This window comes from Danio rerio, chromosome 17 (assembly GCF_049306965.1).
Source record: "Danio rerio strain Tuebingen ecotype United States chromosome 17, GRCz12tu, whole genome shotgun sequence".
In the NCBI taxonomy this organism is placed as follows: Eukaryota; Metazoa; Chordata; class Actinopteri; order Cypriniformes; family Danionidae; genus Danio; species Danio rerio.
In genome coordinates, this window is record NC_133192.1 from 15982910 (window position 1) to 16001660 (window position 18751).

The window sequence follows — 18751 nt, forward strand, 5'->3', positions numbered from 1 at the left end:
AAACACAAGGCAAAAACCTTTCTGTTTTTGGTATCATTGTTGTGGCGTAAATGTATGATGGGTTCCATCCGGAAGGGCTCATCCCTATGCTTTAATCCACAGGTGTGAAACTCAGTTCCTGGAGGGCCATAAATCTACATGATTTCAACCCTATATAAACAAACCTGACCAAACTAATTGAGTGCTTTAGACTTGTTTGATAGCCACAGATAGGTGTGTTAACTCTGCAGGGCTGCGGCCCTCCAGGAATTGAGTTTGACACCCCTGCCCTAATCCCTTCGAAGGGTCACTCTGAAGGCATTAGAGCAGGGGTCACCAATCTCGGTCCTGGAGGGCTGGTGTCCCTTCAGGATTTAGCTCCAACTTGCCTCAACACACCTGCCTGAATGTTTAAAGTATACCAAGCAAGACCTTGATTAGCTTGTTCAGGCTTGTTTGATTAGGGGTGGAGCTAATATCTCCAGGACCCTGGCCCTCCAGGAACAAGTTTGGTGACCTCTGCATTGGAGCATAGGGGTGAGTCCTTCCAAATTGAACCCAGTGTATGCCACAAAATTTCCCTGCTCAAAGGATCATGGCCTAAAGTGTCCATCAGTTGTATCCTTCAATTTCCCTTAATTCTGAAGGGCCCTTTGAAGTTGCCAGTTTTGAGGACTTTGGTTTGGAACGACCATGACCATATGACTGCCATGATTTTTTTTTTATTCCTAAGTGACCTTTGGAGGGCAGTATATCCCATTTGGAATACATTGCCTGCCTCAGTTAACCAACTAATGTTATGCGGCTTGAATGCAGTTGAGTTTAAACTATACACACCTGTAATTAGCTTGGTCCACTAGGGTTTAAACGGGGCCCATAAGACTTCTGGTTGCTTTGTGGCTGCAAAGTTTTTTCAATGTGAACGGTCCTGTAATATGTAGATATTCTTCATCACCAAAAAAGTTACATCAAGGACAAATGTTATCAAACACAACATCTGAGAATTCATATATATATTTTTGAAAGGTTACCAACAATGACATGATGAATGTTTCAACTTAAAATGCGTTCACTAAATAATACTAAATACTGAGAAACAATGTCTACTGTGACTAAAAACCAAACGATTCCCTCCAAAAATGTTCATTTGAACTGTCTGTAACATTCATGATAGGATAGATGGGCTTAAGGAATGTCTGTTGAGCTTGTGCACAATTTCATACGCTTCTGTTTGCATCCCATTCCCGGTCTGAATAAAAATAATAAGTAGATGTCATTGAATGTCTAGTTTATAGATTCACATTAAGAGCTCTCTTCGTCTGACGAGTCCAGGTATTTTTGCTGATGTTTCGAGTCCAGGTGAATGTCCTGTATAGCTAGGATACGTGTTAGCATGCTTTCCATCATGGTGCTGTCCAGTGGCTGGGCTGAGTACCACACAGGGCTGCTGGGATGGCAGGATGCTTCAGGCTGCAGGTAGAAAAGATCTGGACGCTGTTTTACAGAGTTTGAGCTGTGAGAGAGAACGAACATCATAAAAGGTGTCGCTTCACTAAAAGCACCAGAAAAAGACTTGAAGTGATTCTGCTTCTCTAAGCAAGTGCAATTTGTGAAAAAAAAAGCCTTATGATGCAGGATTTAAATATCTGTATTACTGTAATTCAAATGCAGTTTCAAAATCATGCTCTCTAAAATTGTTGAGTGTGATATTAAAATGCATGACAGGTATAATTCACTCAAATTCGTGATGCTATTTGAATTCTTTTGTGAAACAGAAATGAGGCAGAAATCCAAGCTGCTCTTTTTAATACACAAAGCCATTATATTCTGAGTATCTAAATCCATACAAAAGCTTTATATGATCAAAACTGCTGTTAATTTAGCGCTTTGTTTCTTATGATTCCATCCTGAGTTACAATAAGCATATTATGTGATTAATATTTTTTTTATTACCTGCATACTACACATACAGTACATAGTAGTTATTAATATCCTAGTTTTATGAGTTTAGCCACTACCAGGCTGGTTTCCAGCCATTTCCAGCCTGGTCTTAGCTGGTCAGGCTGGGAAATGACCAGCTTGACCAGCCTGGTTTAAACTGGACATTGCTGGTTTTAGCTGGTCATTTCCAGACTGACCAACTACAACCAGACTAGAAATGACTGAAACCAGCCTAGAAATGGTCAAAACCCCTATAAAACCAGGCTGGTTGACAAGCTAAAACCAGCTAAGCAGCTTAGGCTGGTTAAGGCAGTTTTTCTTTTAGCAGAGAAATGGTGAAAATAAGCTTTTGCTACAAGTTTATAACAATTAAAATTGATTACAATTATGTATTTTAATTTTTATCTGCATACTACATACAGAATTATTTATGAACATCTTAGTATTAAGAGTTTGAGAATTAAATTCAGTTCTATTTTTAATTTCATTTTAGTAGAGCTGTCCATTCATTTAATATGAACATTTTTGACAGTTTTTTTTTTTCATTGACATCCAACAAAGCAGTGTCATCACTACTTTGCAGGATATCAATTACAAAATAAACACAATAAACAGCATAAGTGGTAAATTTAAGCTCTTTTTTTATATTGCTGGATAGTGATGACAAAATAAATGTGTTACAACATAAATGGTGGAATTTAGCTTTTGTAAGTCTGTAATTAACAAACACTTAAAATGATTTGTTATTTGAATTATTATTTGCATAGTACATAAATAGTAATTTATAAATATGTTTGTTTTAAGAGTTTTAAATTTGGTATTTTTGGGCAGATTTTTTATTTAACTTTGAGAGAACTGTCCATACACTTAATATTAACATTTTTGATCACGCTAAGCCAAAAAAAAAAAAAAAACTTTTTGTGCGGTTAATTGTGAATAATTACGCACATACACTCACCGGCCACTTTATTAGGTACACCTCACTATTACAGGGTTGGTTCAAGAAACCAATCTGAGATGACTCGTGCTTTGTGACATGGCGCGTTATCCTGCTGGGCGTAGCCATCAGAAGATGGGTACACAGTGGTCATAAAGGGATGAACAACTTGACATGATCAGCAACAATACTCAGGTAGGCTGTGGCGTTGACACGATGCTCAATTAGTACTTAAGGGCCCAAATTGGCCAAGAAAATATCCCCCACACCATTACACCATCACCAGCTTGAACTGTTGATACAAGGCAGGATGGATCTATGCTTGCATGTTGTTGATGCAAAATTCTGACCCTACCATCCGAATGTCACACCAAATTTTGGGGAGCCTGTGCGAATTGTAGCTTCAGTTTCCTGTTCTTAGCTGACAGAAGTGGCACCTGATGTGGTTTTCTGCTGCTGTAGCCCATCTTCTTCAAGGTTGGACATGTTGTGCGTTCAGAGCTGCTTTCTGCATACCTCGGTTGTAACGAGTGGTTTTTTGAGGTACTGTTGCCTTTCTATCAGCTCCAACCAGTCTGGCCATATTCCTCTGACCTATGGCATTGACAAGGCATTTGGACACACAGAACTGGCGCTCACTGGATATTTTCTCTTCTTAAGACGATTCTCTGTGAACCCTAGAGATATTTTTGCATGAAAAACCCAGTAGATCAGCACTTCCTAAAATACTCAGACCAGCCCATCTGGCACCAACAACCATGTCATGTTCAAAGTCACCTAAATCACCTTTCTTTCCCATTCTGATGCTCAGTTTGGACTGCAGCAGATCGTCAGTTGCTGCCATGTGATTGGCTGATTAGAAATTTGTGTTAAATTGCAGTTAGACAGGTGTACCTAATAAAGTGGTCAGTGATTGTATAACAAAAGCTTGATTTGACCATTTATGTTGTTTGACAAATTTCTTTTGCTATTTAATTAAACCACTAGACAGAAGAATGATTGACACAAAACTTTCCAAAAAAAGTCACTCCAATAAAACAAACAACTTGCATAAGTCAGATAACAGGAGTTAGTTCACAAACTATGTCAAATTGAAAAATGTGTTACAAAGAATACAGATTAAGACAAAATGGCTATTTTCATTCTCCAATATTCAACGGCTTTAAAATAACTCACCATTTGGAGAGATAGAACTCATAGAGTCTGACAGGGCAGCGTAAAGGATTTTCCACATTCTCCGGCATCTCCAAAAACTCCTCCTCCACGCTCTCTTCATCTCTCTTCCTCTTCCCAGCTGGTGCTTCATGTTCAAAAAAACACAAATTAAAAACGATGAAAACATGCACACAAATAGAGGCTCCGTGTTAAGATTTAAACACAATGTGGTCAGTGGATTTTTACATTTCTTCTCTTTTTCCTCCTCTTTGTTAGGTAGCCTAAAGCGAAGGTAAGAGGTCAAGCCACTTTTGGTGGTCTTGGAGCAGTGGGAGACATTGGAAAAGGCGAGCCGTCGATGCTCTTCAACCGTTTTCAGGTTGAGCAGTTTGGATCCGAAAAACAGCAGCGTGTTAAGCAGAACAATAGGAGACAGAGCTCCCAACTGCTTACACTCCCAGAGGTATTCCTCCTCCACCCGCGAGTGCATGTATCCTGTGCAAACACAACAGCACACACAATCAAACCCTTCAAAAGAGATCAAGAAAGGTTACCATTAAAGGTTTGTTGAGTCTGTTGTTGTTTGTGAAAAGTATTTTATACTTAGCAAGCCTATATTATCTTGATTACAAATTGGGCATACACTACCTAACTAAAGTCTTGTCGCCTATCCAAGTTTTAGGAATAACAAATAATAATTTGACTTCTAGTTGATCATTTGGTATCAAAAGTGGCTTACAAAAAAGGCAAAGGGCTCTAGATTACGCTTAGGCTTTGTTTACCAAAATAGAATATGATCATGCCTTGATTTTCAATTATTTAATTACGTAAGGTCTGACATTGCTGAGACAAAAGTCTTGTCACTTAACTGAAATAATGTACAGTATAGCCATGGTGCAGTGGAAAAAGAATGAATATTGTGTATGACTCCCATCATAAGCTTGGGGGACTGCATCGATTGATCTCTGCAATGACTCAAATAACTAATTAATAAAGTCATCTGGAATGGCAAAGACAAAGTTCCAGCAGGATTCCCAGAGTTCATCAAGATTCTTTGGATTTTAAAAAATTACAATCTTCTGTATAAATAATGTAATTTGTTCTAGGCATAAAAATAAAGGGGAAAAAAAAAGATTCTTTGGATTCATCTTCAATGCTTCCTCCTTCATCTTACCCTAGACATATTTAATAATGTTCATGTCTGGTGACTGGGCTGGCCAATCCTGGAACACCTTGAACTTCTTTAGGCTGGAGGCTGAAGTATGAGGAGAAGCGCTATCATGCGGAAGAATTTGCCCTCTCCTGTGATTTTGTAATGTAATGGGCAGCACAAATGCCTTGAGACCTAAGGCTGTTAATGTTGTCATCCACTCTGCAGATCTCTCGCACGCCCCCATACTGAATGTAACCCCAAACAATGATTTTTCCTTCAACAAACTTGACTGATTTCTGTGAGAATATTGGGTACTTGCGAGTTCCAATAGTTCTTCTGCAGCATTTGGGATGATTGGGATGCAGTTCAACAGATGATTCATTGGAAAAATCTACCTTTTAAACACTTTGTAAAATTCTAATTGCTTTTTTTATTTCATAATAATTATATAATTTTATAATCATTTATAATAAATATTCATTAAAAAGTTGTCACTTTTGATAAACATAATAATACATCCTGGCTAAATAAATAAATGAATAATAAAGTAGATTAATATTTTATATTATATGGATTTTATATTATATAATATTTTAATCGTTTTAAATTCTTTTCTATCAGTATTAAAACAAATATTTTAAAGAGGTACAAATATGTCATGCAGTTTCTTAATTAAAATGATGTCTAACTGCATGAACAATGATACTATTACATAAGTAGGTTTTAAAATATCATTATATTGTGAATTGCTAAAAAAATATAAATGATAAGTACATAAATATATAAGTAAAATAATTTATTTAATCCTTTTTTATTAGTATTAAAACAAATATTTTAAAGGTACAAACATTTCATGCACTTTCTTAATTGGGTATCACTTTATTTTAATGGTAACTTTAATGCTTTTTGTTAAAATTGAGTTACATTTCATCTACAAGCCAACTAATTCTCATTAGATTATAGGTAGACTGTTAGGGTTAATGTGATCTGACATGTACTTGCAAAGTTTCTTATAATCAATTAATTGAAGGAGCAGTATCAGCAGATATTAAGCAGACAGTCTACTAATACTCAAATGAGAAGTACTTGGCATGTATTTGCAATTAAACTTAAAGTCAATAAAATGTCCAATGGGGACCATCAAAATGAATTACGTCCGAATTACAATTAATTAAACAAGTCTAACTGCATGAACAATAATACTATCACAAAACAGGATTTAAAATATTATTTTATTGTGTAATGCATGACATTTCAAGTTATTAAGCTAACCAGCTTTGTAAGCAAGCAGTTAGTGTGCATACAAGTAAATACGGTTTATTCAAATCAATTCTAAAAAAAACAAAACAAACAAAAAAACACTCCTCAGACCTACAATTTCAAAGCATTTGGATGATGTGCCCAGAACTAGCATTTCAGGTTTAGCTATTGATATGGCCTCAGTGGAAAGTTAAAGCTATATGTCTGATACACAATCAGCAACAAAAAATAAAAGATTTTTAAAAATGTTTACCTCCAGGTGACACTTTGTTGACCCAGTCCTTGAGCAGTGTGGTGATGTCGGTGATGAACTGATTATACAGTGGGTCTGTGAAGATGTTCTCAAGACGCTCGTTTTCAAGCAGGCACTACAAATTGAGTGAAGATAAAATATATGACTTAATGCACAATCTAATCTTATCTAATCTGTAATAATAATTTAATGCAATAATAACAAGACAAACTTTTAAAGACGGGTGTCTATACAATTGTAAACATCTGCATGAAATGGCCATGAAATATATTAGGTTCTTATTTTTAATGGAATATAGTGTTATTTTTATGGAAATGTGTTTTTATATAGTTTTTTTAATTAATGTACATTTAAAAATTTAGATTCTTCAGTGTAATCTCATCAATGTTATAGTGTACATTTATATAGTATAAAGTGTTTTTAGTAATCTTTTTGTCTGTTCATTTAAATCTTCAGTGAAAACTCCTCAATGCTGTTCACTGCTATGTTCATGTTCAAGGCCGAGCAGCCTGACACTTACAAAACATCTACCAATAACAAACTAAAATGATCCAGTTCATTTACAAAGGACAAAAATATGATTGTGCTTTTTTTGTGATTATTGTCATTTGTTAATTAATTGGACACATTTAATACAATTAAATAAAATTGTTCTGGTTTTGAAAAGCCAGTCCACAGGTATATGGTATGAGCAGTGCGAAACATGAGAACAGATAAGCCAGAATTTCCATTTATCCTGGTTTTAGGATGACCCAGGGATAAAAATGTCAAGTGTGAAAAGCCCTAAAGAAGTTTACTTTATAAAGCAGTCCTGTAATGTTTTAAAGGTCAGCTATGATGAAAATCAACTTTTGCAGGCTGTTTGGACAGAACAGTCTGTAGGTATAGTGTGTCCACTGTCATATTGGAGTGATAAAAACCCAACAAGTGTCTTTTTTTAAATTTCCTGACGTTATAATAGGACCCAAATCCCAGTGATTTTGAGGCCCACCACAACGTGACGTAGGTGTATTTTTCTAAAGTAACATGTTTACACATGTCCACAAAACATTTTTTTGCAAAGAAACTCGGATTAAAATATTTGTTACAACTCTCTGTGATTTTTAGAAGTTTAAAACATTTTTAAAACAGAGGATGTTTGTAATAGACAGTAAAATTACTATGTAGTTCTTAACCGCTATAATCACCACGACCGCATGGTGTCAGTAAACACTAATATGCGTGTGTGCGTGTGTGTACAGCAAACGGCATTTGTGTGAGACTCATCATTTCAGAAAGGCTTGAATAAACTCCACCACAAATACATTAAATAAACTTACTTGCTATTTTTAACTAATGAGTTGTATTTTAGCTTCATCAGAGTCTCTCTATCACTAACTGCTGTTTATCTAATGTAAGGCATGATTAGTAGCAGACACACGTGGAAAAGGTGGGCGGGGAGAAGCAGCTCATTCGCATTTAAAGCCACAGGCTATAAAAACACCTACACTGTACTCAGACACTAAATTGGGCAGATTCTAGAGCTATAATAAATTATCTGATGGGTATTTTGAGCTGAAACTTTACAGACACATACTGAAGACACCAAAGGCTTATCTTACATCTTGTAAAAGGGGTAAAATAGGTGCCCTTTAAAGAGAATCCAAGTGTTTAAAACAGTTGTGTGGCAACAGTCTGTGAATATAGCCAGCTTCTAACGGTAAAAATGTAGTAATTGAATTGTTTATAATCATAAAAACAGACTGCAGAAACAGTTTGACTGACATTCTTCTTTTGTATGTGTCATAAGAGGGCGAAAGCCTCGCCCTTTGGTGACGATCTTTCCCTCATTAGCATAGTCTTGTTTTTAAATCTGCCACTATGCTGACACATAGGCGTTTGTAGCTCAACCCCTCTTTAAAAATAAGTAAAATCTCATTTAAATTTAAAGCCACAGCCACCAAAATTAGGATCAAAGCCTAAAAGGGAGTTATAGAGTTATAAAACACTATCTGTGTAGTATTTTGAGCTGACACTTCACATAGACACTAGCGACATCAGAGACAAATTTTTAATGTTGTAAAATGGGACATAATAGGTCAAACCTGCTGAATGCCCAGGCACAGGTAGTAGATGCTGTCGGGTTGATATTCTTCTCCATTCGGCCTGCGAACCTCCTTGATAAAGCGGCACAGACCATAACTGAGATCTGCAGACGAGCACTGCAACACATCCTCCTTCATGGTCATGGGCTCTGCTGAATAAAGCACAGTGGGTGCAGAGAGAGCTGCTAAGACACATGGTGGGTCAGTGTAATGTCACAAACTAGCTGAGACGGTGACCTTCACTAATGACACACAGCAGAGGTCTCGACTTCTTGTTCTGACCCATATGTGTGAACTTACGAGCCTGCTGCTCCTGCTCAGCGTGGCCTCTTTTCATTCGCACCCAGCTGGCCCAGGCTTCAACGCCGTACGTTTGGTTGAGCTTGGAGCTGGAGGTACTGAGCCAAACACTGCTCGACGTGTCCGTTCCAGATCGCTTACGACCCTGGGTGACACATAGAAACGGTTTGCGTTACTATGCAAGAAAGAAGCAGGACTCCATGAAGGAAGTTTACAAGGACAAAAAAACTAATGGAGGATAAAGTATGTGAAAAGGTGGCATAGCATGGTTTTTTTGGATGCTTGCTGAAATTAAATATTCTTTAAATATAAAGAAAAACAAATATTGAAAGAAAAATATTATAAAAATATTATTAAAAACAAACTTGAACATGGAACATGAACATTTAAAAATACATTTACACACAGCTTTTTAGATTATTAACTTAAAAACATATATTTAAAAATCCTGTGCAGTGCTTTTAAATATGCATTTTTATTCGATGTTTAACGTAATCGTAACTGAAACATGAAGAGATGGAGGGACATAGTGTAGCTCCTCCCCTTTTTATAAAACAGCCAATAGTGTTTTTTGAGTTCAAACACATCAAACACTAGAGAGCATTTAATTGGTCACTATTTGATGAGAAACTGAAGTATGAGGTGACGTGAATAAAACCCTTGTTGTCTTTTATTCCAGAGGTGTCCAAACTCAGTCCTGGAGGGCCGGTGTCCTGCAAAGTTTGTTCCAACCCCCTCAGACACACCTGGGCTAGCTAATTAAGCTCTTACTAGACTTTTAGGCTGCGTCCGAAATCGCATACTTCCATACTATATAGTTCGCTAAAATCAGTATGCGAGCCGAGTAGTATGTCCGAATTCATAGAATTCGAAAATCAGTATGCAAGAAGTACCCAGATGACTTACTACTTCCGGCGAGATTCTGGAGTGCGCATCCCATGCATGCTGCGCTATCCCATGATGCCCCGCGAGCGAATTCATGAATGGAAGTAAAGCGATGCAACTGACGCAGGTAGGTCACGTGACCATGACAAAATGGCGGATGTAGTACGTCCAAATTCCATTCATACTTTTCACATTCATACTGTATAGAACGTACTTTTCCAACGGCCGAGTAGTACGTTTAAATTCAAATGCAGTACCTACTGAGTAGTAAGCGGTTTCGGAAGCAGCCCTAGAAACATTCATGCAGGTGTGTTGAGGTAAGTTGGAGCTAAAATCTGCAGGACAACAGCCCTCCAGGACCGAGTTTGGCCACCCCTGGTTTAAGCGGAAGTGACAAAATACAAGCTTTACATGTATATATCGGTTTTATATTTTCTAAATGCTAACTTTGTCACTGTTTTGGTGCGCACTAGCTTATAGATATCCTAAAAACTAACAATACTCATATTAACATCTAAAAAACTTTCTTTTAATTTCATGAGACCTTGAAACTACTAAACTAATACTATATAAAAATGCTTGACAGAACTGTTTTTAAAAATGCACATGGATTTATTGAAATTAATTTGAACGAAAAGGGAATAATACAGAAATAAATACACAAGTAAAAGCTCATTTTTTAAAATATTTTATAATCATAATATTTTAAAATAACTGTTAAATAAAAAAAATTAAATCTAAAATCATATAATAGTGCACAATACTGAAAGGACTTTGAAACTATTCCTTTTAAAAATATAAAATCTTTTTTAAACAGATTTTACAAGAGCAAATACAGAACATGTCAAAAGAGCGTTTCATATAATAATTCCTTACATTTACACAGTGATTTTCTGGACACTCAAAGCGCTTTACACAATTTGTTGGGCTTGGGGAGGTTTATAGGGATCTCCTCATCCACCTGGGTGACACCATGGCAGCCTTGGGGGCTGATCACACTGAATGCGCTTTTACATTCCAAAAATGCGAGGCGCACAACACTGCCTTTTTTGTTGACAACAAAAAAAGGAGTGTGGTGCAGTTTTTATGTCGCTAGGCAACGTCTAAATCAGCTGCGAAACGTGCGAGAGTGTTGTCGTTGATATTAATATAATTTTACAATTTTAATAATATTGTGAAATTCAAGATTTGCAAAGTCATACAGGTTTGGATAACTTAAAACAGCAACCACAAGTCTCTCCTCCATCTTTAAAAGTTTCCGTAGTTGTCTTGACAATACAAACACTTCTATCACCTCAACGGAAACTCCGCCTCTGCTTTCATTTGATTGGAGAATGAAAAAGACTGACGTGCTTTTTCAGTCAAAAGTGTTGACTTTTTTCAACAGTGAGCACACAGTGCAACGGGCAGTTTAAACGTGAAGTGAGCAGGTGTATGAGCAGCAAGCACAACGCTCACAGCCGTTAATAAATCATTCAAAAAAAGATGTCTCTCAACGCAAGAAGTGCGTTCTGTGTGATCGGCCCCTTATTTCACCAGATCTCACACCACACACCAGCTGACTGGTGGAGAGGAGACAGAGGGATAAAGCCAGGGATTTTTAAGGACCACAGAGAATCACAACTTAAGTCAGGATTTTAAGGCCGACTCACATGGTGTGATTTTTCATAATCATGAACGATTTTAGCATGACAGACTGCACAATCATGGCTCCCATGTCACACTGTAAGAACTCAGCAGTCATAAAGTCAGACTTAACGGAAATGAAGACGCACCAAACACGAAAGAAAATACCCCAAGAGTTTGACGTCGTCCACCCGTGACACTTTCACTATCCCGCGTTCTGAAATGATTCCTTACACCAAATGTAAATAATCTGAAGCGGCAAATTTTGCACAAGGCGTGCCTCAATATTAAAACCAGGAAGAAAAAAAAATGTTTTGACATTTCCTCCGCGATCATTTGAATTGTCGCATGGATTGCGTCATGAAACTCGAGTTCCTGTTGGTTCTTCGATTGACGCTCATCACAGCTGTTGTCACACTGCAGGATACCCACTGTCTGAAATCTTCTGACAATGCCAGAACTTTATCAGAGGAAAAATCGAATCGCAACGCGCACCAAGTGGCTGTCTGTGAACACGTCAAACCAACGATCAAAGAGCACGGGTTTTAGCCAAAGATTTCAGGAATTTTTAAAGATCTCCCAAATTTATCTCAGATGACAGAATCGTGGCTGAAATCTCACATTGTGAGCAAGGCTTAACGTCTCTTGCGAAAGACCATGCTCACTGAGCAGTCTAGAGTCCTTATCAATATACTGGGGCGTAAGGACTCACGCAGACTACAGGTTGAGCACCCCCTGCTGGTCAAACTGACACCACTTCCAGCAGCAACCTAGCTTTCCCATGAGATCTCCCATCCAGGTACTTACTGCTCTCAGCCCTGCTTAGCTTCAGTGGGCAACCATGTGAGAGTTTATTTCACTGTGGCGTCCCCTGATTAAGAAAGGGACTAAGCCGAAAAAAAAATTCATTGAATGCGAGAAAGACCTCTGCCACACTTGAAAAATGCCACCAAAATAGTTCTCTATGATTTGAATATTGTTGCGCTTTATTTCCTCATCAGAAGCATCCAGAATTTTACTAGCAAAACTGAATCCTACAACACTGAGAATCCTATTAACAGCATTAAAATGTATTATTCTCAATTCTGAAAATAATAAAGTATGTACATAAATTCATTCGGGAAAGAATGAAGACAAAGAAGGATGATGACTTGAGTGGCCTTATACAAAAATAAACGTCAAGTAAAACACATTAACGATAATGTTCAGTTCTCATAAAGCAGTCTCAGACACTTCTGAATGTTAAAAAAAAAATGCTGATTTTGACAGATGCCGACACATTCATCTCCTTTTATGGCCACTTTCTTCAACTGACTCCATGGCAACCAGTCCTCCATCATCCTGATCTCCTTCACTTCCAGCTCCTTGTGTCTCCATCTGGCCTGCACATTCAGTCTCATTGCACTGGCCTGTGTGCCTCTTATCAACTTCTAAGTAGGGCTGTGCAATACGACGATATTTATGGTATGGACAAATGAAAAAGTCCTTTCATTTAATATATTTATCATTTATTTCATGCCGTCATAAAATATATTTCTTAAGTTAATACCTTTTCATCATTTAAATATGTCTGTCATTTCAATGGTAAAAAAAACTGTAACAATGCTAGGGTAAATATTGCATGCTTTTTGTTGATGTTACCATGGTTCTTTTTAGATTTTTCTCTTGAGTTATGCACCTAAGAGATTTGTTTATAACTAATGTTGATATAGTTTATTGCACTACTTTAGAGTTGAATAGATTATTTATAGACTTTAATAGAAGTTGTGTAAATGACAATGAGCATCTTCTGTATATTAGACAAGGTTGTTTGTGATGAGTTCATCAAATGGCTTTTTCATCCAAACATGTCAAAAAAAAGTCTGAATATGGTAAAACATTAAGAAATCACTTTAACATTTCTACTATATTATTAATTACAAGCATTTCAAAATGTGCATAAATTTGACTATGTATATATATATATATATATATATATATATATATATATGTGTGTGTGTGTGTGTGTGTGTGTGTGTGTGTGTGTGTGTGTGTTATATTTTATATATAAACATTTTTTTTAGGGTGCTTAGCTCACTGCAAATCTCTAATTGGTGGAATTTTCTGTAGGGCTTCATGGGTAATGTAGTTTTTTTGTTTTTGATAAATTGCGCAATTAAACTTGATGTATATTTATTTATATTTTTGTGATCATTTTGGCTGTAAAAGCAAACGACGTGAAATTTGCTAAAAGCTTTTCACCATTTTCCTTACAGAAAAATATAATACATTATTTCATTTTACATCAGCTCAATTTCTTTTTCAGAGGTTACCACAGTGGAATGAACCACCAACTATTCCAGCATATTCAGCAAATGCCCTTCTAGCTGCAAAAACACTCATGAGAAACACCCATACACACACAATGGACGATTTAGTTTATTCAATTCACCTTTACTGCATGTCATTGGACTTTGGGGGGAAACCGGAGCACCTGGAGGAAACCCACGCCAAAACAAAGAGAACATGCAAACTCCACACAGAAATAACAACTGATCCAGCCGGGACTCAAACCAGCAATCTTCTTGCTAACCACTGAGCCACCCCATAAATAAAACACAAATAAATATAATAATTATTATATATAATAAAAAATATACATTTATAAATTAATTATGTGTATATATATATATATATATATATATATATATATATATATATATATATATATATATATATATATTTGTTATATATTACATTAAATGTTTATAGTAAATATAATAAAATGTGTGTAATAGATGAAACCCATAAAAACAATATTTAATTCCAGTAAATATTTAATTTCAGTGTCATTTAACCAAAAAAAAAAAAAGAGTTTTTCTAAATTCTTTTTTCCTTTAAGATCTGTGCCCATGCCTATTAGCTTTTTTTTTTTAATTATGGCACTGCATGAAAATCTAATTAAAATGTATCAGTCACATGGGTGGTTTGGTATATCAGAGTAGTTTTTATGTACAGAGAAAATTCTGTGTATTAGATTTTTTTAATCAGACACTGCAAATGAAAATCTAATTATTATTTAGATAAGCAACTGTACAGAATAAACCTGATTGTGCTTAACATTTAATAATAGAAAAAAAGAAAAAAAAAAAAAAGAGTTTACATCTGGGGCCTGTTTCAGTTTGAAGAGTTTAAACTTGAACTTAATTGAGTTGACTTACCAAGAGATTAAAAACTCAATTAAGTTTTCGGTTTCAGAATAGCTGACCTGAGTTAGGTCAATTAAGTCTGAGTAGACTAACTCAAGATTTAAGTGCGCACACCGCGGCTATAAAAAGGCATTATCAATGGAGCTGCATTGGCGAAACAGTCACAGTTAGTGTGGGAAATCATGAATGCTCAAGTTAATGCGCAAGTTTACATTTAAAATAAAGTATTTACATATTTAAGTATAAAGTACAAAAAAAAAAAGCAATGCATGAGGTTTATTGACTTTTGACTTAAAAAAGTGGGGAATTGGCCATAATTGTAAAGTTATTTCAGATGTAACTGCATTAAATTATATAAAAAAATACTACTGCATAGTTTCTACAACAAATTTGACAAACCAAGAATGCATATAACCTTAATTTTCAGTGGAAATGTTTAATTTCAGGTTCCCACTTTTACACACGTTGATCAGGTTTAAGATAAAATGTCTAAAATGGAGTTTATAATAGATTTAAAAGTGCACATGCTTGTCTGTCTTTATTATTAATTAAGTGGTAGAGGTTGATATGACTATTAGAATGCAAGCAGAACAAAACAAATAGTTTTTAGAACGAATAGTAAGCCTATTAATCTAGTTACAGTCCATGTCCCTGTCAAAAGTCAGTGAATTTAAGCTAATTATTTATTAAAAAAGGACAAGCCATTCTTGTAACTTTGTTCTTAGTGTGACTGAAATGTAGGCAATGAATGGGTAAGGCTTAGGCGAGAAACACCGCTTCATCTTTAAAAAAAAAAAAAAGAGGAGGAGACTCAGAGGAGAAATTCAGTTTAGAGAATAAAACCTGCTCGTGACCAGGTTAGGTTCACAAAGTAATTTACCACGGTAACTGACTCTGAGTAAAAGTTACCTCTCTTTCAGAAACAGACTTGACTTACCGAGCTTTCTTGAGATTGACAAACCTGACATTTTGAAACCGAAAACCCAGACTTTCTCTCATTTTAGAGTTTTCCTCTACTTTCTGAAATGTGTCCCAAGACTAATGTCAGTAAATAAATCAGTGTCATTTTTGTACATTTTCGACAGGGCATTTTGTCCTTTATCAAACTAAAAGGCCTTAATTTCCTTATATATATTTTTTCAAACAAACCTTTTTTTGGACTCGGGATAGATTTAAAAACATTAAACATTTCACATTTCAATGATTTCTGCCCATTTTTTGCCCGCTGGGCAGAAAAGAAAGAAAATGACCACTGCTTCATAGATTAAGATGAGCCTAAACAGAAATTGGAGCTGGTATTTTGGGCTTTTAAAAAAGAAGTTTTATTTCTGTCAGTAACCTAGTAAAGTTCTGTAATGAGCGCCAGTCTGCAGGGGACGACGGGGCTTTGACATCTACATGTTTAATTTCAGCACAAGACAGAATCATTAAAGGAGCGGTTCACCCTCAAATGAAATGTTACTCGAGTTCAACTGTTTCACAGAAGAAAGAAATCAAAGCTTTAAAATGACATGCAGGCCAGTGTAAAATCCTGTGAAGGTGAGGAAAATGTCATTTATGATTTAAGGGGGGGTGAACTGCAGAGTTAAATTAGTTTTACAAACTGCTTATTCAGTTGGTTTCATATTGCATCCAAAAGCAGGGAGAGACTCATATTTTTCAGAAGTTTTTCCAATTCATTTCTCATTGAAGCAAACACGACATGAACAATACAGATAATTTTCATGGATAATAGCGACAAATTTGTTTCATTAAATATTTATTCAATTCATTTAGCCAGATTGTCTGACTGACTTCACACTCATTCAATGGTCCACAACATTTTGTTTCTTTCAAAATTTAATAAGAAATCCAGCCTAATTATGTCCAATTTTCAACAACAGCAGTAACAGGTGTTCATCTCGGTGAACGTGAAGAGTTTATTGCACAGCAGCTTGTATCACCAAAAGGTACATCTCTCTATAAAACCGTTTTTGATGTATAAAAAACACAAAGAATAGCAAAATCTGTCTGACAACTAAAAACATCAATATACGGATTAACCATAAACAAAAGATTATTGTTAATTTTTGAAACGACCATGATATTAAGCCAATGAAAAAACATGATAATACAAGTGTTTTGAAACATCCTGACAATAAATCGTAATAAATACAGCCAAAATGATCTCAAATGTTCTTAAAAACGTCTTTCTGTAGTGTGTGTTTGCGTCAGGCTGTCGTTCTACACGTTCGTAACTGTTGCTAATACTCATTTCAAGTGAAAAAGATGACATTAAAAACCTTTCGAGTTTCATAATTGGACCGGAGACAAACACTGGAGTCTTTGTGTAAAGTTGGGAAACGAGTCATTTCGCCAGACTTCACACTTCTCAACCTTCCCAACTGTGAAAAGACTGTGGCTGAATTTATGTGCTGCTGTCGCTCTGTTCTGCCTCCTCAACAAGCCAGGACTCTGATTCTGTGGGATTACATACCCTTTTCCTAGGAGGGTGGCCATCTCTGCCCCTCTTACGTCTCTTCAGCGTCAACACCAGTCTGTTCTCTTTTGCTGATCCGGGGTCAGCCGTTGCTGTGAAATGACATGACGCGTGTTACAACTCTGGGGGATTTTTACACATTCTAAATACACAAAAGCTGTCAAAATTGCGTGTTAAATGACTACTCAAAGATGAGTGACGTCACTGAATCATGGATTTTAAATGATAAAACAGTGCGACATTGAAATGAAGACCCAACCCCAATTCTAGATTTGCACCCACACACCTTGGCCCTTGAAACAGAATGTGAAGAGGAAGGACTTCAAATTTCTCACTTAGACATGGGACAGCAATACAACACCTGCAGAGGTCATCATATGTCGCCATAAGCTCGTACTTCGAATGAGATCAACGATGGCGACTGCTGTAGTAATTTCAGTTGGGGTTTTTTTGTGTATTTTTTTTATATTTAGGATAAAATGCTTAAACAATGTTACCATAACGATATACACAAACTGGCTGATTTTTTAGGTACCCCTTTCCAACTGTCGTTAAACGCAAATTTCTAATCAGCCAATCACATGGCAGCAACTCAATCCATTTAGGCATGTAGACATGGTCAAGACGATCTGCTGCAATTCAAACCGGGCATCAGAATGGGGAAGAAAGGTGATTTATGTGACTTTGAACATTGCATGGATGTTGGTGCCAGACGGGCTCTAGGGTTAACAGAGAATGATTCTAAAAAGAGAAAATATCCAGTGAGCGGCAGTTCTGTGGGCTCAAATGCCTTGTTGATGCCAGAGTTCAGAGGAGAATGGCCAGACTGGTTCAAGCTGATAGAAAGGCAACAGTAACTCAAATAACCACTCGGTACAACCGAGGTCTGCAGAAGAGCATCTCTGAACGCACACCACGTCCAACCCTGAGACGGATGGGCTAAAGCAGCAGAAGACCAGAGTGCCACTCCTGTCAGCTAACAGGAAACGGAGGCTACAATTCGCACAGGCTCACCAAAATTGGACAATAAAAGATTGAAAAAACATTGTCTGGTCTAATGTGTCTCGATCTCAGAGATGTTTCTTGAACATGACAATGAGTTCACTATAATCAAATGGCCTCCACAGTCACAAGATCTCAATCCAATAAAGGATCTTTGGGATGTAGTGGAACAGCAGATTTGCATGATGAATGTGCAACTAACAAATCTGCAGCAACTGTGTGATGCTATCACGTCAATATGGATCGAAATCTGAGGAATATTTCCAGTATCTTGTTGAATCTATGCCATAAAGGATCAAGGCAGTTTTGAAAGCAAAAAGGGGTCCAACCCAGTACTAGTAAGGGTACCTAATAAAATGGCTGATAAGCAATAAGCTCGTAACTGCACTGTACTTTACACATAGCCATATTCACCTTCATAAACACAAGAAAACAACATTAACATTATACCAGACAAAGATGATTTTTGAAGTAAGCTGACAACGTGTAACCACTGACTACCATAGTAG

The 18751-nt window shown here is 36.5% G+C and overlaps 1 protein-coding gene across 9 annotated transcripts in view; it reads right to left on the bottom strand.

The window, feature by feature from the left end:
* Positions 1 to 977: 977 nt before the first annotated feature.
* si:ch211-266o15.1 overlaps positions 978 to 18751 on the bottom strand; it is a 49297-nt gene continuing 31523 nt past the window's right edge. For 5 of the 9 annotated variants that reach the window (XM_073928258.1, XM_073928256.1, XM_009292901.5 and 2 more), the window contains exons 23-29: positions 17238 to 17332; positions 9063 to 9207; positions 8763 to 8914; positions 6679 to 6793; positions 4259 to 4507; positions 4034 to 4157; positions 978 to 1492 (exon numbers count right to left, since the gene is read on the bottom strand). In XM_073928258.1, coding sequence (XP_073784359.1) covers positions 1282 to 1492; positions 4034 to 4157; positions 4259 to 4507; positions 6679 to 6793; positions 8763 to 8914; positions 9063 to 9207; positions 17238 to 17332 — 1091 coding nt within the window. In that variant the 3' untranslated portion in view covers positions 978 to 1281. The remainder of the gene's footprint in view (positions 1493 to 4033; positions 4158 to 4258; positions 4508 to 6678; positions 6794 to 8762; positions 8915 to 9062; positions 9208 to 17237; positions 17333 to 18751) is intronic. The other 4 variants (XM_073928260.1, XM_073928259.1, XM_073928257.1 and 1 more) reach the window with 1 other exon arrangement.